Source organism: Sorex araneus, chromosome 1, assembly GCF_027595985.1.
Source record: "Sorex araneus isolate mSorAra2 chromosome 1, mSorAra2.pri, whole genome shotgun sequence".
In the NCBI taxonomy this organism is placed as follows: domain Eukaryota; kingdom Metazoa; phylum Chordata; class Mammalia; order Eulipotyphla; family Soricidae; genus Sorex; species Sorex araneus.
Genome location: NC_073302.1, coordinates 39,677,728 through 39,705,542, shown reverse-complemented (window position 1 = coordinate 39,705,542; position 27,815 = coordinate 39,677,728). Strand labels below are relative to the sequence as shown.

Sequence of the window (27,815 nt, the reverse complement as noted above, 5' to 3'; positions counted from 1 at the left end):
ACCCTACCCGCTGTACTATCGCTCCGGCCCTCTAACTGACCCTTTAAAGAAAAATGGAGGGGGCTGGAGCAATAGCACAGCGGGTAGGGCGTTTGCCTTGCACGCGGCCGACCTGGCACATTCCCAGCATCCCATATGGTCCCCTGAGCACTACCAGGAGTAATTCCTGAGTGTAGAGCCAGGAGTAACCGCTGTGACCCAAAAAGCAAAAAATAAAATAAAATAAAATAAAATAATAAAATAAATGGAGAATCTAGAGTCAGATGATTTTTGGTCAAAGCAAAATAATTTTTTTTTTTTGCTTTGCAATGGTTTTGCATTTGCAATGGAGAAATGATAGTATGTTAACAAATGGTACAGAATAACTGGGTATTCCTTGCCCCCTTTTTCTCCAGAAACCAATCTTGACTTGTACCTCACACACTCCAGAATAACTCAAAATTAAGTATAGTCCTAAATGCAACACATGAAACTATTAGAAAAAAATAGGAAAAACTCTTTATAAATATTTGAATTAGGCAAAACATATTTGGTTATCCATTCAAGAAAGAACCATAAAAGACACATCGGTAAATTGGATTTTAGAAAAATTTTGAACTTCTGGGCCAGGGAGAAAGCTCAATGGGCTTTGCACGCAGAGTCCCAGGTTTAATCCCTGGCATCACATAGTCCTCCAAGCACCACTGGGAGTGACTCCTAAGCATTGAGCCAGGGGCAGCCTCTCAATACCACTGGGTGTTGCCCAAAACAACAAAACACAACAAATCTAAACTTCTGCTCATTGTACAGCATTGTTAAGAGAATAAAAACATAAATGACATGCTGGGAGAAAACATTTGCAAATCAGATATTTGATAAAGGATTTGTATCCAGAACATCCAACTGTCAAAACTCAAAAGTAATTTTTAAATAATCCAATTTTTAGAAAAAGATGCTAAGCCACTGAATGTTCCCAGGTAGGTGGATCTCCAGGCTGAAGTCTGAGGCCTTCCAGACTGGGGGTGGGCAGATTGCCCCCTTCCAGAGAGGGTTGGCAGCAGTCACACCTAATCTCCTCTCGCTTATAAACAACCCAACCCTACAGCTTCTGGGATTACTTTTAAATTACTTTTGATGGAAAAGTTGTACAGAAGCTCAACAAGCTCAGTGAACAAAAATAACAGAAAAGGCTCAACCAGCCCAGTAAATTCTCAGACAATGACTTTAGTAACACCATTGTGAAATATTATAGTTATCAAAATTTTGACTTATTTTCTGATAATTTCATTTTTTGTTTTGTTGTAACAAGTAATATGAAGTAAAATTTTTCTGCCTACTAAGGGGGCGGGCTTGGGGGTAAATGGGAAACTTGGAACATTGGTGGAGAGAAGCTGATACTGGTGGTGGGATTGGGATGATAGTGATATTGATGGCAGAGTCTCTTGCCCCCACGCCTGGCTGTCTTCACTGGGGGCGGGCGGGAGGGACCGGGCCTTGGAGGGGGTGGGTTGAGTTTTCCTCCCCGCCCTGAGCAGAGCTTCGACAGCTGAAGACCTCCGGAACCCAGCCACATGCTCAAGGACCCTCTCCACATGTTACGGACAAGCCTCACATGTGAAGGAACCGGCAGAGAAGCTGACACTGGTGGTGGGATTGGTGTTGGAATGTTGAATGCCTGATGCCTGAAATAACTGCATTGTGAACTTTATAAATCACAATGTTTGAATTTTTTTTAAAAAAGTCATTTGGGTGCTGGAACGATATCACAGTGGATAGGGCATTTGCCATGCACGTAGCCAACCCGGGTTCGATTCCCAGCATCCCATATGGTCCCCTGAGCACCCCCAGGAGTAATTCCTGAGTACAGAGCCAGGAGTAACCCCTGTGCATCGCTGGGTGTGACCCAAAAAGCAAAAATAAAATAAAATGATTTAAAAAGTCATTTTTTTTAATAGGCAAAGAGGGCTGGGAATGTGGTCAGTGGTAGAACACATGCTTTGTATGTGTGAGGTCCTGAGTTTGGTGCCCAATACCCACAAATATGTGTGAGTGTGTGTGTGTGTGTGTGTGTGTGTAATGGGTAAAAGCTTTTAACAAAAGCACAGTAAAGATACTCCACATCATATGTTATCATGAAATATAAATCAAAATTAAGAAATACTGCTACACACTTTAAGGGCCCAAATCTAGAATGCTGATACCCACAATGTTGGCAAAGCTAATATCAAAAATGTTGAGCTCTGCTGATGGGAATGCAACACAGCACAACTATTTTGGAAAAAATCTTTAAGCAATTTTTTACAAATACAAGAAGCACCATACCAGTAATCCCAGTCGTGGGTACTTTTCAAAGTCAAGTGGAGGCCTCTGCTCACGCAAAAACCTGTGTGTGAGGTTTTCTCTCATTTTCAGCTTGGATCCTGACTCCAAATCCTCAGCTGCCTCACTTAGGCTTCTAGGCTTCGCATATAAACTTAAAAAACAATAACTCTATCTCTATCATCCTGCCTCTTACTGTGTTTAGTAGGTTACACTACCAGTCTCTGGAATCTATCCCCTAGCACTGGTGAATTTTTCACCCGGTACTTCCAATTTCAATTATAAGCATGATATCATGCAAGTACATTTGGTGTTTTCAGAGTTTTAGTATTGCAGTTGTAGGGTCTTCTCAATAAGCATTTTATGAGAGAGTGTAATGGTATACCAAACTCTAGCTTCTCTTTTCTGTATCTATTTCAGGTTAATTATATTTATCAGCTCCCTAATTTATTTAAGATTCCAGAAAATGGGACTGCACTGGGCCTTAATAACCAAACAGAGGATCTTATTAAAATATCTGTTGGGCAGGGCACCCCAGAGGGGGGCGCGAGTGAGAGCCCTCCCCACACCAAGGGACTCAACCCCGGTAGCCAAAAACCTCCAAAACCCAACTGCCGCCATGCTCAAGGTCGCTCCCCACACACTCGGGTCGAGCCTCACACACTAGTGAACCTATTTCTGGACCGTGAAGCAGCATTCTCAACCACACAACACATCATAAGACACACCCTACTCATTCTCCAAGAGTACCACACCACATTTGATGGGGTTCAAATAATAGGCAACCAATCATAGAGGGATATATATATATATACACACACAGACATTATATATATATATATATATATATACACAAAAGTTCACAAGGTTCAACCTTTAACAACATGTTAGTGATATCTCATTGAAGGTCTTAATGGCCCCTGCCAAAATAGATCAATCTTCACACTCTTTTTTTCTATGGATACTTTTTTGTAGCATTTAGTGGCTTTTCATGAAAAACAATGCAAAATATATTATTTTGGTTCTGCTCTGGGACAAGGATTGGGGTTTGGGATGGAAACATCCCAAATATGGTGGTGGGAAGTTATAATGGTGGTGGGATTAGTGTTTGAATATTAAATGTAATCTACCTTATAAAATAAAAAAAATTAAAAGTATATGTCAGTTGGGGCCAAAAAGATGGTATAAGTGAGCAAGTTACTTGCCCTGCATACAGCTGACCCGGGTTCAATCCCCAACACTGCATGTGGTCTCCAAAGACTGCTAGGAGTGATCCTTGAGCACAGAGCCAAGAGTAAGCCCTGAGCACTGTCACTTGTAACCCCAAACCATAGATATATGTGTGTAATGTTGGAGATCAGTGAGTGGTGGGGTGTGTTCCCCATGGAAATTGGGACTTAGAGAGTCTGCATGAACTCTTCCCCATTTGTGCACTAAAAGTCCTGCCAGCCTCAAAAGCCAAACTAAACAAATGGGACTAAATCAGATTAAAATGCATCTGTACAGAAGCTAGAAAGAGGTATAGTGAGTCAGGTGCTTACCTTGCACACAATTGACTGGGTTAATTACCAAGCACCCTATATAGTCTCCCAAACCTGCCAGGAGTGATTCCTGAGTGCAGAGCCAAAATTGGCCCCAAAACAAAAACAAATCAGTATAGGAAAAGAAACTCAAGTTATAATAAAAGGATACCCTGCTAAATGGGAGAAAAAAATTCAATACAATGAATCAATTAAAGGGCTAGTATCCAAGACTTGTAAAGCACACACAAAACTCAACCACACACACACACATACACAAAAATCCAACAACCCCATCCAAAAATGGGTAGAGATGAGAAAACACTCTCAGAGAAGACATACAGATGACCTAAGATCACATGAAAAGCGCTCATTATCATGACTAGGGAAATGCAAATCAAAACAATATTGAGATATCATCTCATGCCAGTAAAAATGGCACATATCAAAAAGTCTGGAAACAGCAAGCATAAGTGGGTTATGATGAGAAAGAATCTTGTTGTGAGAATGTCATCTGGTTCGGCCTCTATGGATGGCAATACAGTGACCTCTCAAAAGAAGGACAAGAACTCCCATATGACCCAGCAATACCACTTCTTGGCAAAACACAAAACATCGCATCTTCAACCCCAAAAACATAAATACATTCATTCAAAAAGAAATGTGGTTATTGATGTTCATTGTCGCACTTAGTACAATAACCAAGGTATGAAAACAACCCAATTGTCCAACCTCAGATGAATGGATCAAGAAGCTGTGATATATATGTATATATACATATATATGTGTATATACATACATGTATATACATACATGTGTATACATACATGTGTATACATATATGTATATATATATATATCACTGTCACTGTCACCGTCATCCCGTTGCTCATCGATTTGTTCAAGCGGGCACCAGTAACATCTCTCATTGAGAGACTTATTGTTACTGTTTTTGGCATATCCAATATGCACAGGTAGCTTGCCAGGCTCTGCCGTGCAGGCTCCATACTCTCAGTAGCTTGCCAGGCTCTCCGAGAGGGGCGGAGGAATCGAACACGTGTTGGCCGAGTGACAGGCAAAAGCCCAACCGCTGTGCTATCGCTCCAGCCCCCCCCCACCCACCCACACACACACACACACACACACACACAATACTATGTAGCTTTAAGAAAGATAAAAATAATGTAATTTTCTGTGACATGGTTAAAACCATAAGATTTCATGATTAGTGAAGCCAGTCAGATGGAAAAGGATAGATACAGAATAAGCTCTCATATGTGGGACTTAAAAACACACAGGAAGGTAGCAACAAAGGGCCAAGGCAAACAACAAGAGAATTGATGCACAGAATTGAGTTTGTTGGAGAGGGGAGTGAAAAGGATGAGTACTGGGGGCCTTGGGGGAGGGAGGTGGGCATACCATGATAGATATAGTGTTGTCATTATGCACACAGGAAACCATCATTAACAGTACTGTAAATCACAGACCTCAACCATTTTTTTATAAGTTAAAAAAATAAATAAAAGCCTGCCAGCCAGTCACTAAAGTAGCCATCAAACTGCACCTGAGACCCACTTGAGTTGTGCTGGTCACCTCCACACGAATTTGCAGGAAGCTTTGGTTCTTATGCTGAGGCCATGCTATGCTCTTTGCAGGAAAAGAAGTTTATTCCCATTGTACCAATATTTAGGCTTTTTGACTCATTGTCTCAGGGGGAAAAAAGGTTTCTGGAGAAGATAAGCAATGCCGTGTGATAGTTTTACTCAGGAAATATGAGAAATGAGTGAACCCTCTAAAATTGAGGAAAGAAACTTTGTACGAAGTTGGGATGTGAGGCAATTCCAGAACAGGATACCTCTAGCTGCTTTGGGAAACTGATTTTACAGATTTTCTTTCCAAGCTGCATAGGCTTGGGCTAAAGGTCATTGCAAGGAAGTTGTCAAGGAGAAAGACTTTTAGTTCACTAGAGTGGTCTGGCCTTTGTCCTGTGCTAGCATCAGGGTATTCCATATAGTTTCTCCCCAAATATTTCTTGGTTGTAAGTCTTTTTGTTTCTCCAAACATTTCTTCTGTGTTTTTTTTTAATGACTTTTTGTCTCCCCCAATATTTGTTGGTTTTTATGGTTCCTGGAAATTTACTGCCAAAGGGCCCTTATCTGACTACCTACTTTAGCTCTAACTAGGGTTTTCAGCATCCTTGAGCCATCTCCCCAGCCCCTGTATGTTTACAGCTGTATCTCAGCATAGATTTGTTATGCAAATACTTATGGAAAAAATGAAGAAATGACTGAATGAAACAATGAGTTATTTGAGCTATTGGTGCCAGGATCCATTGGAGGAGTTCATTTTTATATGTTAGGGTTTGACATTTTTTTTATTTTTTCTTTTTTTTTGGCTTTTTGGGTTACTCCTGGCTCATGCACTCAGGAATTAACTCCTGGCGGTGTTCAGGGGACCATATGGGATGCTGGGAATCAAACTGGATTGGCTTCGTGCAAGGCAAATGCCCTACCCGCTGTGCTATCGCTCCAGCCCCAAGTTTGACTTTTTTGTTTGTCTAATTTTCAAGTCACACTCAGCAGTGTTCATGAGCTGTTTGTTGCCTGCACAGTGCTTAGGAGTCACTTTGCTCAAAGAACCATGAAGTGATGGGAAATGAACAAAGACTCCCTCATGTGAAGCCCATGTTCAAACCTTTGAGTTATCTTCTTGGCCCTCACTAGAGGGGTTTGACAAGGATCTTAGCAATCATTCTTGCAGTATATCAAATTTTTTTGTTATGAACTAAATGTATGTGCCCTCCCCCTTGCCCAATTTATGTGTTGAAACTGTAATCACAATGTCATAGTATTAGGAAGTTGGGTCTTTGGGAGGCAAATGAATTATGAGATGAAGTCACAAATGGAATTAGTACCATTATAAAAAACAGAGAAAGCTTCCTTTCCATCTCCCACTACTAGAGATTAGAGACAATGATAGGAACCTGGGAACCAGAATGTGGACCCTCATCAGACACTGAATCTTCTGGGATCTTGATCTTGGACTTCAAAGCCTTCAGAACTGCGACAAATAAGTTTCTGTGTTGATGAGCCACCTGGCCTGTGATATTTTGTTAAAGGCATCCAAATTTACCAAGACAATCTCCAAGCTGTCAAGATCATAACAAATCATCAATCTGAGTATTATTCCCTCGTGAAACAGGCATGAAATCACCCTCAAGTACACAAAACAGCAGTGGCTAGTTCACTGCTGTAAATATGCAGATCCACAAGGCTTCCTAAGAACCTGAGAAGCTGTCAGTTGTTCAGACAATTGCTCCTCTCTCTGTCCTCTCTCTCTGTCTCCTCCTTCTTCCACTGGGCCTCTTGTCAGCTGAACCAGCCTGCCCCTTCACAAAATTTCAGCTGCGCTCTGACTACCCAGCTGACTCGGATGTGGCATTTGTATTTCATGCTTAGTTTATCCGTAACATTACAAATTTCATACTCCTACATTTCTACTGTTATAATTATCCTATTCTTGGGTACTTCTCTTTTGCAAGTAAAATGAGCATTTCTGTGTAAAATAGAAAGATTGTTGGTCGTTTCCCTTTTGTGTCCTGAAACAAGAGTTTTCAGACTGGAACTGAGATAGACTGATGACTGGACTTGGGCTTGTCATCCCTGTGAATTACCTAAACATTTCTCAGAAAATTAACCAAAACAGACCTGGGTTAACAAATTCTTCAAAGCAAGCTAGTCAAGATTTTGATGACTAACTTCCCCCAAGCTGAGTAGAGGTGAATTCCTAACCTTAGTGCGGGCACAACCCATTCTGTATAGGGTCTTCCTGAAGTGGCAGTAATGAGCAGCTCTGACATCTTTTGGGAGGTAGAGGGGGGCACCAGGCAACACTCAGGAATTACTCCTGGTGGTGTTCAGTGGGCCATATGGGCTACTGGGGATCGAACATGGGTCAGTTGCATGCAAGGCAATACGCTGCACCATCGTCCAGCCCCGCTTTGCAGTTTTAGGGCATGTGGTATTCATCTCCACTAGGCATGCGCAGTGAGTGCCTAGTGCCAAAATGAGTCATCGTTTTGTGCACTCATCCACCTAAGCGTGCAGTGCCAAAATGACCCCAGTTCCTGGAGGACAGTGTGGTGCTTCCCAGCAAAGGATAAGGGGGTCGCCAAATGGGAGGGACAATTTTGAATCCAACATGTTAGAGCTTACTATCATTTTAAAATAATTTCTGATTGCCTTTAAAAACAAAAATTAATACCATTTTAACTTTATGCCCCCATCACCACCACCCCTACACACACACACACACACACACACACACACACACACACACACACACACACACACGTCTTCCTTCAGCAGTGACTGGACTCACACACACACTTGGTCATGCTTTTCTCTGAGTCTAACATCTGGCTGTGAGGTTGGGGGGCTGGGGTCGCTGTGCTGCTGACACCTGTGCCTGGGGGAAGGGAATGCACTCCTGGACGTGGTGCTCGACTACCCTTCTCTCACGGTATCACACAGTGCTCACACACACCTAGCTGTGTGCAGAAAATTGCATTCTCTATTGCTGAGGGCAGTGCTGGGCAGTGCCAGTTACCAGAGCCACTCTCATGTGGGTGGTCTTGGGTGTAATCACAAGGTGACTAGGGAAGTCCCGGGGCTCTCTGTCTCCGCCTGCATTCAGTGGTCTTGGGCCTCTTCCCCACCAGGGATGGCCAATGCCATGGGCAGATGAAGGAGAAAATGAGGGCCAAGCTGGTTGGTGATCAGTTGCCATTTATTCCATTCTCCCGACACGCCTGTTGCAATCTCACTAAGCTCTCCATTCCCGTCTCCTCCTGTCCCTCTTGCTAGTCTCTCTGCACTCCGATTTGCCACCTTGGTCTCTTTTTCATCTCTCACCAACTCCGGGCATTGGGGGTAGCAACCACACACCCAGGTTGGGTAGCACAATCAACATATCAAAGCTCTTCCTGATCACCATCAGGCTCAAAGGCAAAATACCACTTACCCGTTTTTATCCTTTCCTTAGTTCAATAACTTAATTAACCTCTTAATTCTACTTCTTAATATTAGTTATTTTGTATGGACACAGTAAGAGATACATTAAGCTGATAGGGTGGCTCTCCTGGGGACATCTCAATATAGATCTCAGACTATAGTGCTCAGGCCAGATTAATCTTTCCTAACCCTAGCAGGGTCCTAATCCAGCTGTTACTTTTTGGATCATGACAGAATTTGTTCATGACCATGTTCTTAATTTATAGTTAAGTATTATGGCCCTTTGGCCTGGCCCATTTCAATGCCAGGGTAGCTCACAGCTTACCCTGGGTCCATCTAGTCCCTCGTCGGGACCCTGCTTTTGGGATGCTAGGAAGTGAGGGCAACTGAGGCTTAAGTTGAGAGAACAGATGGCCAGGAGTGAATATCATTCGGACTCAATTAACTCCTAAATTACATAATCATTGCATTAACTGTTTTCCTGTGTCTATACAAAAAGGACATTGCTCTGAATTAACTATGCAAAGCACTTAAGGAGAAGAGAAAAGCAATATTTACAAGTGAACAGAGTCTGATTAGTAGATTGACTGGCTGGGGAAGCAGCACAGAAAGGAAAAGGTTACAGATAAACACAGAGGAATGGGAGCACTGGGAGTAACCCAGTAAACCTAAGCTCCCTGTGACAAGGCAGAAAGGACAAACCAATGTTATCCTACAGTCCTGGGGATGGGACTCATGGTCTCATGTTTGCAGGCAGGGACTTAGCCTCTGAGCCATCTGCTGGACCCCATGTGAAAGCTTAAGCTTCTTCCAGGCAGCCAGCCATGACACTGTTCTCTGTTGCCTCCTGTGTACTCAGGCACATGCTCCTTTGCCCCAGTAATCTCCATCTGGAAAAAATACAGCTACGGCCCTTTGTACATTTCTCCTTCTAGAGAGCCAAAGAACCTGGGTGTCCATAAGATGAGTCTGTAAGAAGGTGTTTGTAGGGATTTTTTCATACTTTTAAATGTCTTGTGGATTTATGACTGGGTTTCTTCATGTTAGAGGATGACTCCGTTGACTCTCTCTTTAGTAAAACAGGACTAGAAATCAGAGACCCTCATATGGGAACTTTTCCCTGCAAGGGCTTTAATCTCTTGTCCTTGAACCTTTCGCAGCTAGTATTATTTGCCTCCAGAGAAGAATCAAGGGAGTGACTCAGAACAGGGGCTAGAAGGAAGCAACAGAACAGGCAGCAAGAAACCTCCGTGGCTGGTGGGCTCTTGTCCCTCAGCATGAAAACTAAGCGACAAGGCTGGGGTGCGTGAGAGCAGGTTTATTTCTCCAGCCAAGAAGGAATTCTTGAGTGGGGGAATCTAGGCCCCAAGGGTGACACTGAAGAGTCCCAGGCACATTTCCTTTTCTTTTGTTTTCGGGGCCACACCTGGCTACTCAAGAGATCACTCTTGGCAGGGCTCTGGGGACTCTATGAGGTGCTGGGGATCAAACCCAGTTCAACTGCATCTAATGCAAGCAGCAAATCTGCTGAAACCTATTGTACTATTTCCCCAGCCTCCAGGTAGAGTTTTTTATTGAAGGGGAGGGGGGCACGTACCCAGCTGTGCTCAGCACTTATTCCAGGTTCTGTGCTCAGGGATCACTCCTGATAAGGCTCCGGGGACTATGTGGGGATGTGGGGTACCAGGGATCATCTAAATGTGCCTGATCAGACACACGCAAAGCAAGCTCCTTACCCTCTGTACTCTCTCTCTCTGACACCCAGGCAGGGATTTTTGTTGTTGTTGTTGTTGTTTTTTCTTTTTTTAAAAAAATAGCTTTCTAGGTATGAGGCCAGGTTTTGATGTGGGTCCCAGTTTGGTAAGTTATCCTTTAAAAAGTAAACTAAGGAAGAGATCAGTTGTGATTTAAAGTCCTTGTTCAGTTTCCCACTCTATAGTGGTGGGGGAAAAAAACAGTTGGAATTTGAAATGCCTTTTTTAGTTTTTCTGTCAAGCACCTTCTAACACCAGGCTGCAACAGAAGTTTCTGCCCCACCCTGAAAAGGAATTTTGCATTGACTTGCAATAAATGGCAAGGTATATTTAAAAATAATAGCCCCATACTAACATTAACAAATTCTTCCCTGAGAAACATCTATTCTGGAAATCTTCCAGGATGTCAGGGCATAATGTCTCTTCTGTAACTACTTCCTGCTGAGACAGGGTGCTGGTCCTAATTCTGGACTAGAAATAGAAGTCTTTCTCTTTAAATAGATGACCTTTATCAGCTACATACCCACCTGGCAAGCCAAGGTACATATTTGAGTGATTTGGGTCCCCAAGTCTCCAGTGAAGTGGGCAAGATGAAGCCCAAATTTATTTTGTCCATTTCCTAAAGCCACCAGCAAGGCTTTAGAAAATGGAAAGGATGGGCTGATTGCTTAATAGGGATATATACACTTACAGAGGGCCAAGGAGGGCTGCCTTCTTAGAGGAGATCTCTCTGAGAACAAGGAAGAGAGTAGATGCAGAGAAGAGTTCTTCTTCCAAGGATTTTGACCCACATTAAAAAAAAGTACAAGTTTTAGGGCCAGAGAGATAATGCAGTGATTGCTTTGTATGTATCCAGTTCTGGCTTGGATACTACACCATTGCCTGAGCACCACAGGAAGGAACCCAGAAGCACAGCGTTGGTAGCAGCCTCAGCACTGGCTGCAGATGGCCCAAAAACTCCAGCCCTGACCCCAAAGAAAAGCAGTACAAGTTTTTTCCTTAATTTTCAATGTTATTGTGTTGAGGATAGACCTTTTTACATCCATGTAAACATACGATTCAATATATGATGAAACGGTGGAGGGTTAGGGGCAAACCACTGAAGACGGAACAAACCAGTCAGCTGCCAACAGTGGAAGACCACAGAGTTACCATGTGATTGTAATTATATTGGCAGCTGCATTTCCAAGGGAGGGAGGGCCCTCGCTGCTGAGTCAGGGTCCACCACTCCCTTACCCCCCCCCCCATGCCCCATGTCCTCACTGGAAGAGACATAAGCACCATGGAGTGGAGTTCAGGAGATATCTCAAACTTGACCCAGTGAATGCCCATTTTTTTTAATGTTCAAATTTATTTATTTTATGTCCCTTGCTCATTTTCCCTGTTTTTTTTTTTAACTTTTAATTTGGGGCACTATGGTTTACAAACTGTCACTAGTAGAAATTCATACATGAACTATTCCAGCAACCTCCACACTGCCCACTCATATGTCTACTTCCCTCCACCATTGTCCCAGCAACCCACCCTCTCCAGCCCTCTTGTAAGCATCCTGCTGAAGACAAAGTAAAAGTTTTGTTCAACGAGTAGAATCATTGTGATGATCTCCCTGAGGTTTACCAGGCTCTTTACCTCCAGCTCTCATGACCTTTAGAAAAGGCTAGTTACAAAAAGTGACTAAAAGGACTAGAATTTAGTTTTTAAAAAAGAGGGGAAAAAAGACACATTACTGATGTGGTCAGAGAGACAGTATCACAGGTAAGGTGCTGGCCTTGCACACGGCTGACCTGGGTTCAATCTGGGGCACCATATATGGTCCCCTAAGCAATGGCGGGAGTGATCCCTGAGCCCAATGAGGTGTGCCTTTAGACAAAACAAAAGTTTATTACTGAAACACATTTTCTCTCTACCTTCTACCAACAGAAGCCTGGGATTCTTACCATTCTTACCAGCATATAGCAAAAGTATATCACCAAAACACATTCTCTACTTCCTTCCAGTAGGAGCCCAGGGTTCTGAACACTCTTATCCAGATGCAACAATTATTCTATAGATACTAGGTATAAATAACAATAAAGCAACAATTAGTAAATCAACAAGAACAAGGTGTCTTCTCCCAGCAAGAGGTTATCACACTCTCCAGGTTACAGACCTTGGGTTAGTTTGTTTGGGCTTCCTTTACCCCATAGTCCTTTAAAGTAAGAGGATTACTCCGTTTCCTTTTCCTGGTCAAAGTTAGTCCCATAGGACAGCACCCTTGATCAGCTACATTACTTATGGACCCTTGTGTGCTGGACCCCACCCCCACCCCACCCCTTACCACCACCTCTTTTCAAAGCTACTATGATGTGGCAGTTTGCTCAGGGTCCTCCCAGACCCTCAGTGTAATTTGTATTTGGGTGTTAGGGAGTAAGACCAATCTAGGGAAACTGAGGCTTTCGCTTGACTAGTGACAAGGATCCAGGTAGGGCTTCATAAAAAAATGTTTCGTTCACCATCAAGATCTACCTTTAATGCCTGTATTTTGGGGTTAATTCTTCCATTCTTGAGGTTCCCAAAATGTCCTGGGGTTTCTGATTTCTTCCTGGAATTATGCAAACACACTGCCCCCAAAGTAAAAATACGTGCTGGGGGCTGGAATGATAGCACAGCGGGTAGGGCATCTGCCTTGCACGGGGCCGACCCGGGTTCAATTCCCAGCATCCCATACGGTCCCCTGAGCACGGCCAGGAGTAATTCCTCGGTGCAGAGCCAGGAGTAACCCCTGTGCATTGCCGGGTGTGACCCCAAAAGAAAAAAAATACATACTAAAGGTATCAGGAAGAGAGAAAAGCAAATGTTTTTAATCTGCCAGTTTGCTACAGGTCATAACTAAAAAAAATTTTTTTTTAAATCTGCAAAAAGTGAAGCATACACTTTGAAATAATTTTTTAAATTCTTAAGAATGCTATATATTTGTAATAGTCCATTTAATTCCAGTAGAAAATCACAGTTCCCTGCACTTATAGAAAGTTCAAGTGTATGTGTGTGTGTGTATATGTGTGTGTTTGTGTGTGTGTGCACGTGTGCACGTGTGCACACACTCGCGTATGTGTGTTAAAATAAACTCTGCAACTTTCTTGAATTTGGGACTGTACTCAGTGGAGTGCTCTGAGGCTTCTCCCAAGTGCAGTGACTGGAAGTTACCCCAGGTAATACATGGAAGCTAGGTGATGCAGGTGATTAAACCTGCAGCTCTCCCACGCAAAGCTCCATCCCTTAGTACTCCATCCTTGAGCCATCTCCCCAATATAAGGCTCTGAAATTTTTATCTTCAATTTCATGAAAAATCTGTATTCTGGAAAATTTGTCAAAATTCCCTGAACTTGAAACATTTGAGCAATTCTGTAAATGGCAAGGGTTTTTAAATCTTCATAACTAAAGACATTATAACACAATTGAAGTTTGCTCAATTTTGTAATATACTGTTTCCTAGAGTAATACTCAGAGCTAGCCAGATTGCATCTGACTTTCAGTGATTACACATAACTTTAGAATACATGTATTATTATCCATATATATGTTAAGGAGGTTAAACATTTGTCCTTATGTGAAAATGCTTCCCTTCAATCTTCAACATATCAAATAGGCCTGATCCAGGTGGTAGCTATGGCTACAAAATTCCATAGAGTTAAAAGCAGAGGGGGTGGGAGAAGAAAAACAAAGAGAAAAGCAAAATATAGAACATAGCCTCTGGATGTCACTTTCAGTGGTGGGGGTACTCAGCCAACACTCAGGTCTAATGAGGACTTTCCCCGGGACCAGTGAAGGGAGGCAGTAGGTTGACAGAATCTCAATTAACTGCCCTCCAAGGCTGATTGACCCTTGTAGGGGATCAGCTTCAGGTCTAATGGGACCAGTGAAGGGAGGCAGTAGGTTGACAAAATCTCAATTAACTGCACTCCAAGACTGACTGAGCCTTGTAGGGGATCAGCCTGCAAGGAAGGGGCAAGTTTTCATGAGGATCTTCAAGATATCTAACCAGAACCAATTCAAATACCTGAAGGACTTGAATCACCCCAGAAGAAGAAATTAGTGGGTGAAGGGAGAAGCAGACATACTGGCCAATGGACAAAGACAGGCCTGGTTAGCTTAGACAAATGGCAGCATTTCACTGATGAGAGGTTCAGCTGAGGACCCAGTGCTAGTAGGATGGAGCTCGTGGGACATGGAGTCAGCTGTGCTAGTGGCTGTGGCTAGTGGCTCCCAGGTGCTCTAGCAACTGGGGTTCTAGCCCCATGAGTTTCAAGTATCACTCTGTTAGCAGGATAATTTCCCAGAAATAGGGTTCTCACTCTGGACATGAGAAAAATAACTAATCTATCTAGACCCTGAAAATTGGTTTTATATCCTCCAGCCAAGATGGGGTGGAATATCATGGATTATTCAAATGGAGAAATCCCAGACCATTTGCCCTGAAGCTGTGGTTCTCGGAAATGGCCTCCCTGCATCTCCTTGTATCACCCCTAAGCTGGGACAGGTCCAGCAATGATGCAGGATTTAATGGTGATATCTTTGCTCATTTAGTCCTGACCCTTAGCATTTGAAAACCCCCAGGTTACTTTCTCTCTCTAAGCAGGAGGTAGAGAATAGGGCTGCTAGAAATGGAAACAGTCCTCTTTCCAGCCCTTTAGTTTAAAATGCTAGGCTCAGTAGTAGCAAAGCCATGTGCCAGGAATATCTCTTGGCACTGATAAATGACCAGGGATAATAAATATATTGACATCTATAACATAAATACTAAGATGAATTGTTAATAACACAATTAGGCCTTGGGCCTGCCATTGCAACTCTGCACCTCGGGTGGTAGAATAACTTGTCTGCCCAGCTATTCTTTTTTTTTTTTTTAATTTATTTATTTTTAATTAGAGAATCACCGTGAGGGTACAGTTACAGATTTATACACTTTTGTGCTTATACTTCCCTCATACAAAGTTTGGGAACCCATCCCTTCACCAGTGCCCATTCTCCACCACCCGTAAACCCAGTGTCCCTCCCACCCTCCCCAATCCCATCTCCCCCCCACCCCACCCTGCCACTGTGGCAAGGCATTCCCTTCTGTTTTCTCTCTCTAATTAGCTGTTGTGGTTTGCAATAAAGGTGTTGAGTGGCCGCTGTGCTCAGTCTCTAGCCCTCATTCAGCCCGCAACTCCCTTCCCCCACATGGCCTTCGACTACAATGTAGTTGGTGATCCCTTCTCTGAGTTGCCCTTTCCCCGGAACGTGAGGCCAGCCTCGAAGCCATGGAGTCAACCTCCTGGTACTTATTTCTACAGTTCTTGGGTGTTAGTCTCCCACTCTGTTATTCTATATACCATAGATGAGTGCAATCTTTCTATGTCTGTCTCTCTCTTTCTGACTCATTTCACTCAGCATGAAACTTTTCATGCCCATCCACTTAACTACAAAATTCTTGACCTCCTTTTTTCTAACAGCTGCATAGAATTCCATTGTATAGATGTACCAAAGTTTCCTCAACCAGTCATCCGTTCTGGGGCATTCGGGTTTTTTCCAGATTCTGGCTATTGTAAACAGTGTGCCCAGCTATTCTTATTTCAGACTTTCTGAAGGAAACCTTTTCAAGAACCAGAACCCAAAGGCCACTGCCAGATGTTTCTGCCAACGATCCAAGCCCTATAGCTGGTGCATGCATAGAACACAAAGAAAATGACCTTCATGGCTGAGAGCACAATGCCATCTCCACCCAGGGAGCAGTTGAGCCACCATTTCTTGAACATGCAGCAACATCATGTGGCCCTCTCGTGGGCACAGAACAAATGGAGCCACCTAGCAGCAGACTTTTCAAGTTCTTGCAACCCCTGACACAGATAAGTTCTCCCCACAAACAAGCTGAGAGGGGCAGCACTTGGAAACACTGGTGTCCTGTCTCCATGACTTGCCATAAGCAGGAAAATTCTTCATATCCCCTCCTGCTTGGTCGTAGCCATTGATCCAGCACTCACCAAGAGGCAAACCCAGAGAGTTTGATGACAGTTTTGGTGTCTGAAGTGCGGAGATTAAACTGTCAAGGAGCTTCCGGATTTGAGATGCAGTTAGGCAAGGACCCAATCTAGGAAGACATGCAAGAGGCAAAACCCATGGCTTATAGGACTCAGAGTTATCTCAAAGGGATCATGGAAGGAGTTTGGGCTCCATCTCAGTCAAAGAACTCCAGTAGCTTACACAAAAGTGCAAGTATTTATTCTGTGGGGGGTAAGGGTGACTATTTCCCTAGAAATCACTTCAGAAAGCAAGTGGAGAACCTAGAGGTGCTCTTCCTAACTCTCTGGTGTGACTTAATCCAGTTCCAGTCGTCATCATGAAGACTTCTCTCCCTTTATCTCACTCATCCTTTCAAAGCAGGCGTAGGGCTATGGGAGCTGAGAATATGTCTATGCAATATTCTCTCCCATCGCTACCCTCTTTCAAGCCATCAACAACTCTGAGATACTCCCAGATGTCAGGAAATTGCACTCATTTGATCCACACTGGGAAATGTTTGGTAAATGTGCATTGGATAAACTAAGTACAGATACAGGTGAAGGCAGTTTTAAAGGAATCATTATAATGAAATGATAGCCAACTTTTCTACTTGAAATTTTCCTAGGTAGTTAGAAATTTTTTTTTTTTGGTATGTGGGGCATAAAGAAACACAGCAAGGAACAAACAATGGTCAGAGACAACAGAACGGAAAATGGGTCTACAGATCTGAGCTTACCAATGGCTGGGGACAGAGGTGGATGGGAGGGGACCCGTGCACAGTAGTGGAGGGAAGCAGATACTCTGGTGGAGGCTGTGGAGTTGGAAATATATATACATGAAACCTTATTGTGAATGATACTATAAACCACAGTGTTTCAAATTTTTAAAATGTATTTTTAAAAAATGGAAAAAGGAAAAAATTATATACTTTGTGGGGGGAGCAGTCACATTGGCAATGCTCAGGGGTTACTTCTGGCTCTGCACTCAGGAATTACTCCTGGCTTTGTTGGGGGACCATATGGGATGCCAGGGGTTGAACCCCTGTAGGCCACATGCAAAGCAAACATCCTCCTTGCTGTACTATCACTCTGGCCCCCAAATTAATATACTTTTGAATGGAGGCTTACTACCATGCCTCTAAGAGGATTAAGTTTTGCAAACCACCACTCAATTAAACAATAATATATTGTAAAGCAAAAAAGGTTTTTCTAGGTAGTGGTGTTATTTATATAATAGTAAATAAAACATTTCTTTGAAATATTTTATAAAGTGGTATTTATTTTTAAGACAACACATACAAGTATACATGTGAATACTTTTCTAGAAAATGAATAACCTATGGGACTGGAGCGATAGCACAGCGAGTAGGGCGTTGGCCTTGCATGCAGCCGACACGGGTTCGATCCCCGGCATCCCATATGGTCCCCCAAGCACCGCCAGGAGTCATTCCTGAGTGCAAAGCCAGGAATAACCCCTGAGCATCGCTGGGTGTGACCCAATAAGCAAAAAAAAAAAAAAAGAATAACCTATATGCGTAGACTTAAGCTATTGCTATACTTTTATTTTAAAAATCAGAAGAAAAACTCCCCCACACCTTTTCTAGATATACCCTAATTATGCTCCCATCTGATCTCTCTCAGACTAAAACTCAAACCCACAAAGATGCGTATCTTCACTTCGGCCAGACTGTCTGCACAGTGAGAACAAGAAATCCTTTTTTGGTTCACCGCTGTAGCCCTAGTTTCCAGAATAATGTCTAACAAACTGTTCCCAATGGTTAATAAATACTGTTGAATAAATAAATGTAATAAATAAATAAGCTGCATGCATCTTTTTTCAGACACTAAAGCCAGGAAATAGAGAATAAGAATGCATATATTTCATGGGTCATATTTCAGTATTAATAATAAATAATGCTTACAAAGCATTTATTAAGTTAGGCATTATGCTAAAACTTGATAAATCTATGATAGACTGTTACTTTATTTTTTGTTATTTTTGTTTGGAGGCCACAGCCAGTGGTGCTCAGAGGCTGATAGGGACAAAAGGGGAGTAGGCAGGGTGAGATGAGGGATTCAGCCCTAAAGAAAAGGAATCATTGACATGAACTGTCACTAGGACAGCTGAGGTGGTGTCTGATAACCTGGATGGCCCGGGCCCTTCTGGGTCTGCACCAGAAGATAATCATCTCAGTGTCCTCTCCCCTGTTTTAACAGCCAACATTTTTGGAACATAAGAAAGAAATGCTCGCCCACCCACCTTTGTTAAAAGGACATAAAAATTCCAGAGAAAAGGATTCTTTTCTCTGGACTCTCTGGACTCCTTCTTCAGAAGATCCCTCCCATGATCTGGGAGCTTCCCTGCCTTCTTTTCTTTTCATCAGTCTTTTCTGAATTTGGCCATCTGAGTCCCTTGCTTTCAGCCTTGAGGACAAGACCCTGAGGATCTGCATCTCTATATGTAACAGGGCTATATGTAACCTGGCTCTATGCTCTGGATCTGTGAATGCCGGGGAATCAAACCAGGCCTCCCACACACAAAGGATGTGCTCAGCTTTTTGACTTCTCTCTTCAGCCCTATTTTCACTTTTCAAAAGCATGGAGGAAGCTGACTTTTAGAGGGGTTAGTATTGTTATACATGTCAGCTGTTATCTTTCTGGGGGTTTTGGACCACACCTCGTGATGTTTGGGGCTTACTCCTGGCTCTGCACTCAGGGATGGCTCCTGGCAGGGCTCAGGGGATATGTGGGATGTCTGAGATGGTGGAACCTGGTCTGTCAAGAGCAAAGGAAGCGCCCTGTTCACTGAACTATCTTTCTGGCCCCTACTTTTATCTTTCTTTAATTTTGCAAAGCATTGGCCTATCCTCATGAGTATTTCTTCATAATGCAACCATAATGACCAGGGAGATGACTCAAAGATGGAGCGCACGCTCTGCATCTGGGCCAGAGTCTGGGTTCAATTTTTAGCACCACAAATTCCAGCACACTAGTTGTGTTCCCTCACGTCCCTCAAAGATCATAATAGAATGAGAAAGACAATGTCTAAGTATTGGATTCTCAAAGTCAGCGAGTAAAAGAGCTAGAATAAAGATTTGGATTCTCTAATCCTCGTTGATGGCCAAAACAGCTCAGATTTCTTTCCAGAAGACAAACAAAAGCATCTGCAGTGCTGTTGCCCCTGTCACAAGGTTCTGGTGGGGAAGAGTTAATAAGTGATTACAAAATTCTTTGTAAATACAAAGTGCTGTGGAAATGCAAAACATCTACAACAACAGTAATTAGTTCTAATCACCATCTCTTTTCTGTGTGCAGCTGTCTCTCAAAATTCACTTTGGGAGTTTAATCGCCCATCTCAACAAATAAAGTAACCTCCTCTTTTCAGCCTTACTAAGAAACAGTCCCTTAATCCTCCCCACCCCACCCCCATCTGGTAAGGCTCTTCCCTTCCCCCAATCCCTCAGACTGCGCCCTCCACCACCACACACACTTCCTACTCCCAAGTAGTCTGCAAAGACATCTGACGGCTGACATCAAGTCCTCAAAAATCCCCAAACTACAAAGGAAATTGTACACAAGAGAAATACATCAGGATAGAACTCCCTGCCCTCTGCTATTCACGAAAGAAACTATTCCTTCCTCTGAGTCCAGTAATACTCAGGTAACTAATTGAAATACCAGTTTGACAAATAGCTACTTAGTAAGCACTGACTAAATATAGGAATCAGAACAATGATCAGTTTATCATTCAGTAGATAATGTCTATGGTTCTTGAGTGGTTAAAACAGAAGCCATATAGCAAACAAAGCAAAAAATTATACTTACCAGACCCTTTACAAAAGTGGTTTGGCAACTCCTGATATAGGGAGTAAATATAGATAAAGGAACGAGTCTTGACGCATTCTGCTCTGGTAAGAAATATGAGAGGGAGCAGTTCATAATATAGAAGAAAACTGGGGGTGTGTGTGGGGGTGTTGTGTCTCCAAGGTCAATTGAAGAGAATTTTTAGGTTAAGAAGGAGAAATCAGCAATGTTAGTGTTGCCTAGAGAACAAACAAGATGTGGATTGAGAATTGAATGCTGAATTTCATCATTTGAAGGCCACTGAGGCTTTTGACAAGAGCATTCTCAGTGAAATGGCAGGAATTAAAGTCTAATTGATGTGGTGGATTCAAAAAAAATGGAATGAACTGCAGTGGAGACAGATAAGTGTTTTTGCTTGAAGGGAGAACAGAGAAAAGAGCCATAAAGGGAACAAAGCATCACACACACAAAAAAATGATGGTTGGATTTTGTCTGTTTGTTTGTTTGTTTTTAAGATGGTCTGTCCAGGCATATTTTTGTCTGATGTGAAGATCAAATGGTCCAGCTGAGATGAGAAGGAGGATGAGGATGAATGGGAAGAGGTTAAATTAAGTGACAGATGTCCTGTAGACACTGCGTCTCTGTGGGCAAGGGAGAGTGTTAGCGTGCAGTTCGCTCCGTGACTCTTGGTTTCAAACACCAAGCGTGAACAAAAGTTCTTGAAAAAGAAACCGATGATGAAAACAGTGAAAATAGCCCCAAAAGCAAAAAGCTCTCTGGCCTTCCTCCTGTCAGAGTGAGTGTTTTTTTGTTTTGTTTTGTTTCCATCTAAAGGAGATCCTGTGAGGACCCAGAAGAAACCCAGGTGTGGTGCCCAAGACTGTAAAGCGTCCTGCAGATTCTGAAAATAAATGCATGTTGCCAGCCACATGCCTACATTGGGCCCAGAACTCCCTGGCTGTCTTCCCTCTGGTGACCCTTTACTCATATCCCACGCAGATGCTCCACTTCTCAGACAGAATCTAATGGAAACCCATGACCATCTGAGAATGAAACTGTCAGTAGCATCTCCTTGAGGCCAATGTGGGGAAAGGAAACTGATCAAAAATTTTACAGGCACTATGGAAAAAAGTTATGGTTTGGGGGCTGGGGACGTAGTATGGAGGACAACATGCCTGCCTTGCAAGTGACCAACCCTAGGTCAATCGGTGGTACCACATATGGTCCCCTGAGCACAGAGCCAGGAGTAAGCCCTGACCACTACCAGGTATGGCAACCACCCCCCAAAAAAGGAATAAATTATATTTATATTTAATTGACTTAAAAAGAGAAGGAGGGGCTGGAGTGACAGCACAGTAAGTAAGGTGTTTACTTTGCACATGGCCAACCTGGGTTCGATTCCCAGCATCCCATATGGTCCCCTGAGTACTGCCAGGAGTAATTCCTGAGTGCATGAGCCAGGAGTAACCCCTGTGCATCGCTGGGTGTGACCCCCCCCCAAAAAAAAAGGGAGAGAGAAAGAAACCTTACTAAGCCATAGAAAATTTTGTATAAAGGAGGGTCATGTTCTAATATGTGGATATAAAGCCCATGGGTTCTCTACAAACAATAGCAAAACTAAACCTTCACAGTTTAACTCTCCAGGGAGAAGCATGCCAAGGATGGTCCAATACCTTCTCCAGAGTTTCTCTTTCCCCAAAGGACTCTATTACCTTAAGAGTTATAACAGGAGAACAATGCTTGGCCTTCCCCATTCCAAGAGTAGCAAGATGAAAACAAACTAGAATATTCAAGAGCCTCTCCAGGAGAGTAGGGGACAGTGGACGGTGGAGCAAACAGGAGCTGCATAAGCAGGAAAACAGGAACCGGCATCAAGGCTCACCTTCTCTGAAGTCAGATCATGCCAGATTTCAATCAGGGCCCTGGGGCTGGAATGATAGTATAGCGGGCAGGGCACATGCCTGATACTCAGCCAACCTGGTTCAATCTCTGGCATCCTCTATGGTTTCCAGGAGTGATTCCTGAGTGCAAAGCCAAGAGAAAGTCCTGAGCACCGCTGGATGTGGCCAAAACAACAAACAAGTCCTGGAGTAACCTCTGAGCATCACCAGGTTCACACTTTTTTTGCCAAAAAGGCTAAAAAAGTTAAATCAGGGTCCCACCACTGAAAGTTACTTAACCTCTCTGAAACCTTAGCAACAAGGAACGGAAGGGAGCAGAAAGGAGATAGAAGAAGGTAGAAGGAGAAAGAGGCAGGGCTGGGCTCTGGCTGAGATAATAAATGTCCCACCAGTTTCACTAAGTCTTTTGGAAAGCTGCACTTAGGACTCACCTGATCTTTGCAGATGGGGAGCTGGTCCTGCCCCCGGTTCTCAGGCTGAGGTGAGGTTATTGTTCCGTGCAGGAAACACAAAAGTCTGTGCCTTGAGGCCAATCCAGGTTTGATCCCTGCCAGCCCATCTGATCTCCCGAGCACTGCCAGGAGTGATTCTTGAGTGCAGAGCCAAGAGTAAGTCCTGAGCACTGCAGGGTGACAAACAAACAAACAAAAAAGTAAAAAAGTCTATGCCAACCTCTACCTATATTCCAGGTTTCTTGTCTTTCACCACAGAAAAGAATTTCCCAAGATAGTGAAGTAACAGATTTATTTATTGGGGAAACATGAGATGAGAGAGAGAGAGAGAGAGAGAGAGAGACAGAGACAGAGACAGAGACAGAGAGAGACAGAGACAGAGAGACAGAGGGACAGAGAGACAAATCCCATAAAGGACAGACCTAGAGAAGGGGGTACTGGTGAGTCCGGAATAGAGGGCCCTGTGTTGCCTCCAAAAGTTGTTCTATCATGGGGCTGGAGCGATAGCACAGCGGGTAGGGCATTTGCCTTGCACGTAACCGACCCGAATTCGATTCCCAGCATCCCACATGGTCTCCTGAGCACCGCCAGGAGTAATTTCTGAGTGCAAAGTCAGGAATAACCCCCCTGTGCATTGCCAGGTGTGGCCCAAAAAGCAAAAGTTGTTCTATCAGTTAGAATTTCTTCCCCAAGCTGCCTCAACTAGCCTAAGGGTCGTTAGCAGGTAATAGTCAAGGATAACATTTAACTCTGGTGGTCTCTCCCAGATGGGGTCTGGCCTTTGTGCTGAGCTGGCCAAGGACTATTTTTCTCAGAATATGACTGCTGTCTCCAAACATTCCTTGGCTTTTATAGTTCCCCGCAATTTACTGCTTGAGCCATCCATGCATGACAGCCCACATGGAAACAGCTCTGCAGGTATGTTTATACCTGCCTGCATTAGCTCAGAGCTTCCGTGATGTGAACACCAAGATCAGAACAGACTTCTAAGAAATTAGGGAAAAATCTGTGAAGTTAAGAGGGGAGGGGACGGAAAACACTGGAAGAGACTGGGGCCTGAGAGAGTACAGAGAGAAGGGCTTGCCTTGCAGTCCACTGACCCCAGTTTGATCCCCAGTACCCTGAGCAGCACCAAGTATCACTCCTGAGCATGGAGCCAGAAATCACCCCTGAGCACCTCAGGATGTGGCCCCCCAACAAAAATAAATAAAAGATTGGGGAAAGTGAGATTGGTTAGACCATAAAGCACTTAAGATCCTTGAGGAAAGATGAGTAGAGGAAGATGGGATGAGTAGAACCTTGAGGCCAAGCTTCCAGAGAGTCTCCGTGACGCTGTTGTAGAGTCCTCAGGCCTCCATCTGTCGAAGACTGTCTGCCAGCAGTGGGTCTGCCATGAGGTCCCTGCTGTGCACAGTCACTGGCTGGAAAGGGAATATGAGCAGTGTGGCCTCAGAGCTAATGCACTGTGCCGAGAACACAGCCATGGGGGCCAGTCCTCGATCATGCTCCCCACAGCAGGAGGGGTCACTCTCTGGGATGCACACATCTTCCCAGCAGGGAGTCGTGAAGCAGCTCCCCCATGATGCCCTGCAGCCTTCCTAACTGAGGGTACACTCAAGGGGCACGCTGAGAGGAACAAGCTATAAACTTCACCCCTGCTGTGGATTGTAGGTCTGCCTCTGCCTTCTCTGTCCTAAGTTTCCCTCGCCATCTTCTAACACCTCATCAGGGTTTGTTGGCCTCCTGGTACCGTGACCCTGGCCTTCATTCCTAGAGGGGCTGGTGATCCTACAGCTGAAATCACACCCTTTCCAGGCTGGAGCTGTTGAATGTAGATGGAGCAAAAGAGGACCAGCATGTTCCTAGCTGCATCCCCTGGGCTCTCACTCACATTCCCTCTAAATCTCCACTGCGGGGCCTCTCAAGGCCCTGTGGAGTTGGAGCTCAAACTCGGGGCTGTTGCATGCTCACATGGTCACCTCAGTCTTATAGAATGATCTGATCCTTTTTTGCTGATCAGGGTCAGTTATTTCTGCTGAATAACATGACTCTTCTCTCAGACTAGTCCCTTGATACGAGGTATTCAAACACCCCCACAGTACTCAGAGCTGATTGGTCAGTGGGCCCTTGTATACCTTTCTTCTGGACCAAGACCTACAACTTTGCAGAACTCAGAACCAAAAGGATAGGAAGACCCATGCAAATCCCACAGTAGATGTCACATCATGGAAAGTTCTCTCTATACCATATGTATACTGAGCCATGCTGCTCTGTCCAGGGAGCATTGTGACCAAACTGGCTCCTTAGCTGAGCTTTCTAGACTGTTCAGGGGAACTGAGAGATAATCTATGGACTGAGGCTCATGCTTTGCATATGGAAGGCCTGGATTTGATCCTAGCACCACATGGTCCCCTGAACACTTCCAGGAGTTATCTCTGAGCACTGAACCAGGAGCCCCTGAGCACTGCTGGGTGTGGCCCCTAAACAAGAACAACCAAAAAAAGGCTGTCCAGGGGGCCTCAGAGATGGTTTGTGGCTAAAATTGCCTCCTTGCAAGTGTGTGACCGTGAATTGGATCCCTGAGTCCCAGTAGGGCAACAAGATTTGTGAGGTCTGGTGTGTGGTCAAGTGTGTGTGAGCTCTACAACTAAAGTATGTGATCCCCAGGGAGTACCAAAACAGAAACATGATCACTGTGGCCAGGAATGGGACCCTCAGTGAGCACAGTTAGGATGTGCCACAGCATCACAATCACTAAAAAAAGTATGATGCCTGGTAAGCACGTGTGCCATCACCACAACTGAAGTGTGTGACCCTGATGAGCCTATAGCCAGGGGTGGGAGTGCCACCACCAAGCACACATGAGTCCTGGTCATTGCAACTAAAGCAGCAAGAGAAGGGGAACCAATACAAATAATAATAAAAGGCTGTACAAAGTCTTTCTGGGGGCAGCTGTCCCCAAGTGAGGTGCTATGTGATGTATCTACGGGACTCCGGTCAGGGCCCATTTTCTATGTCCTTCATCAAATACTTTGATATTGAAATTTGTAAGAAATATATAGCTGATCTTATTCAAATCACCAAAATAGAGTTCTCATATACTTTTGATTAGCCATAGTTCCCAGATCCCAGCTCTCAAACCCTTGGCATTTCCTATGTGTTAAGAGAGATCAAAGTAGCTCTTGTTGGGGGACAGAGCAATAGTACAGCAGACAGGGTGCTTCCTTGCATGTGGTTGACCCAAATTTAATCCCTGACACCCCATATGGTCCCCCAAGCCCACCAAGAGTGATCCCTGAGTGCAGAGCCAGGAGTAAATCCTGAGCACAGCAGATATGTCCCCAAAACAAAACCAAAAAAAAAAAAGTATCTCTTGTATGTTAATCAGGTGACTTTTGGAAGCATCCGAGGACTGGACTTGTTGCCAAGGAAACGAATCCTGGGATTTCAAGGTTGGAACTTGCAGTCCCACCCCCAGACTGCAGGGAGCTAAGAAGGGTGAAGACGGCGTTCAGCTGCCAATGACAAATGATTTCATCAACTGGGCCCGAGGGGCCATGCTGCCATAAGCACCCAGCATGACAGTTTTTGGAGAGCTTCCAGGGTGGCAAACATGTGGTGACTTGGGGACATGATGGTACCCCTGAAAGAGGGCACAGAAACACCACACTCTTTCCCCAAGCCATGTCCTTCTCCTCTCTCTGGTTCTCTGGTTCTTCCTGAATTATTCTTTGTAATAAACTGCTGAGCTGGTGAGTCCATGGGTATCTTGAGTTCCCGGAGTCATTCTAGCTAGTTAATCAAACCTGGGGAGGCAGGTGAAGGAATCTCAGGTTTGTAGCTGGTTGCTCTGAAGCACAGGTAACCCTGCAACTAGAAAGAACCTGGCCCTGAGCCTGATCCCTAACCTTTGGCAGCTGGTGCCAGGTCCTGGTAGAGAGGGAAGATCTGAGCAGATAGGATACCCAGCTGGTGTCCAAGAATTGTGTGTGGGGAACATTGGGAAGGGGTCTCAGAGCCCCCACTGAGATGCAGTGCTGAGAGAGTCCCTGGCTGTGGAGCGAGCATTTCACAAGCCCCTAAACAGTGGCACTGGCAGAGGCAGTTCAGGTAGGAAACACAAGTGCAGACCTCTGGGATGATGAGCCACCAGCTCATCCACTCTGGGCGAGGCCCACGACAGTTGACTCAACACCAAGTAGCTGGATGGTTTCTTTCGGGAAGAAATGCAGACCAGGGCTCTGTATTAGTTCCTGATGTTGTCAGATCAAACATCCACAGGCAGCAGGAGCCAGAATTCCAAAGGCCCTTGCTGTGAATGATTCCTTCGCGGGAGATGGACATGAGCTCCCTATTGAGTCTTTCCCTGCCATTGACTTTCAGTACCATATGGGGCCCCAGATCCTATTGGTCAAACTTCTCTCCCACAGTCTGAATGTACCGCAGTGCCCTTTTCTCCTCCAAGTCACACACAAAGCAGACAGACTTCCATGTCACCTGTATGTGACCTGGAGCGATGTTCCAAGGTGTAGAATATACCATTTCCAAAACTGAACTGCACTGTGCTTTCATCTTTGTAGCAGGTGATACAAGGTTTTGGCCTTGGAGAGATATTCCACTGCAGTCTTTAATTTTATGTTTGGTTTTGGGGTCACACTTGGCAGTACTCGGGGGCTACTCCTGACTCAATGCTTTGAGGTCCCCAGTGGTGCTCAGGGGATCATGTGGTACCAGGGTGGAAAGGGTTCTCCTGCATGCAGTGCATGAGCTCGACCTCTTAGGCTGTCTCTCTGGCTTTCCCAACATCCCCTTCATCATTGGACTCAGCAAAACATCAATGAAATGTCAGGTTTCCAAATCGGTAGGGGTTTATCTCCTATCCTCTGGCACGCACCAGCACGGCACCAGTGAAATGGATCAGTACTACTGGTTCTGTGGCTCTCCAGGCCTTCCCACTCTCATCTAAATAAATTCTGACAGTGGGCAGGAAAGTTTATAGAACCCTGCGGCCAAACTAAATAAGTATAGTTGGCAATCCCATGTGAATACATATTGTTC

The 27,815-nt window shown here is 44.3% G+C and overlaps 1 protein-coding gene across 1 annotated transcript in view; it reads right to left on the bottom strand.

The window, feature by feature from the left end:
- The window catches only part of SPATA31F3 (SPATA31 subfamily F member 3), a 44,320-nt gene extending 23,762 nt beyond the window's left edge, over positions 1 to 20,558 (bottom strand). Inside the window, exon 1 of the mRNA XM_055125335.1 lies at positions 20,426 to 20,558. Within this exon, the coding sequence (XP_054981310.1) occupies positions 20,426 to 20,539 (114 nt within the window). The 5' untranslated portion in view covers positions 20,540 to 20,558. The remainder of the gene's footprint in view (positions 1 to 20,425) is intronic.
- Between the last annotated feature and the right edge of the window lie 7,257 nt (positions 20,559 to 27,815).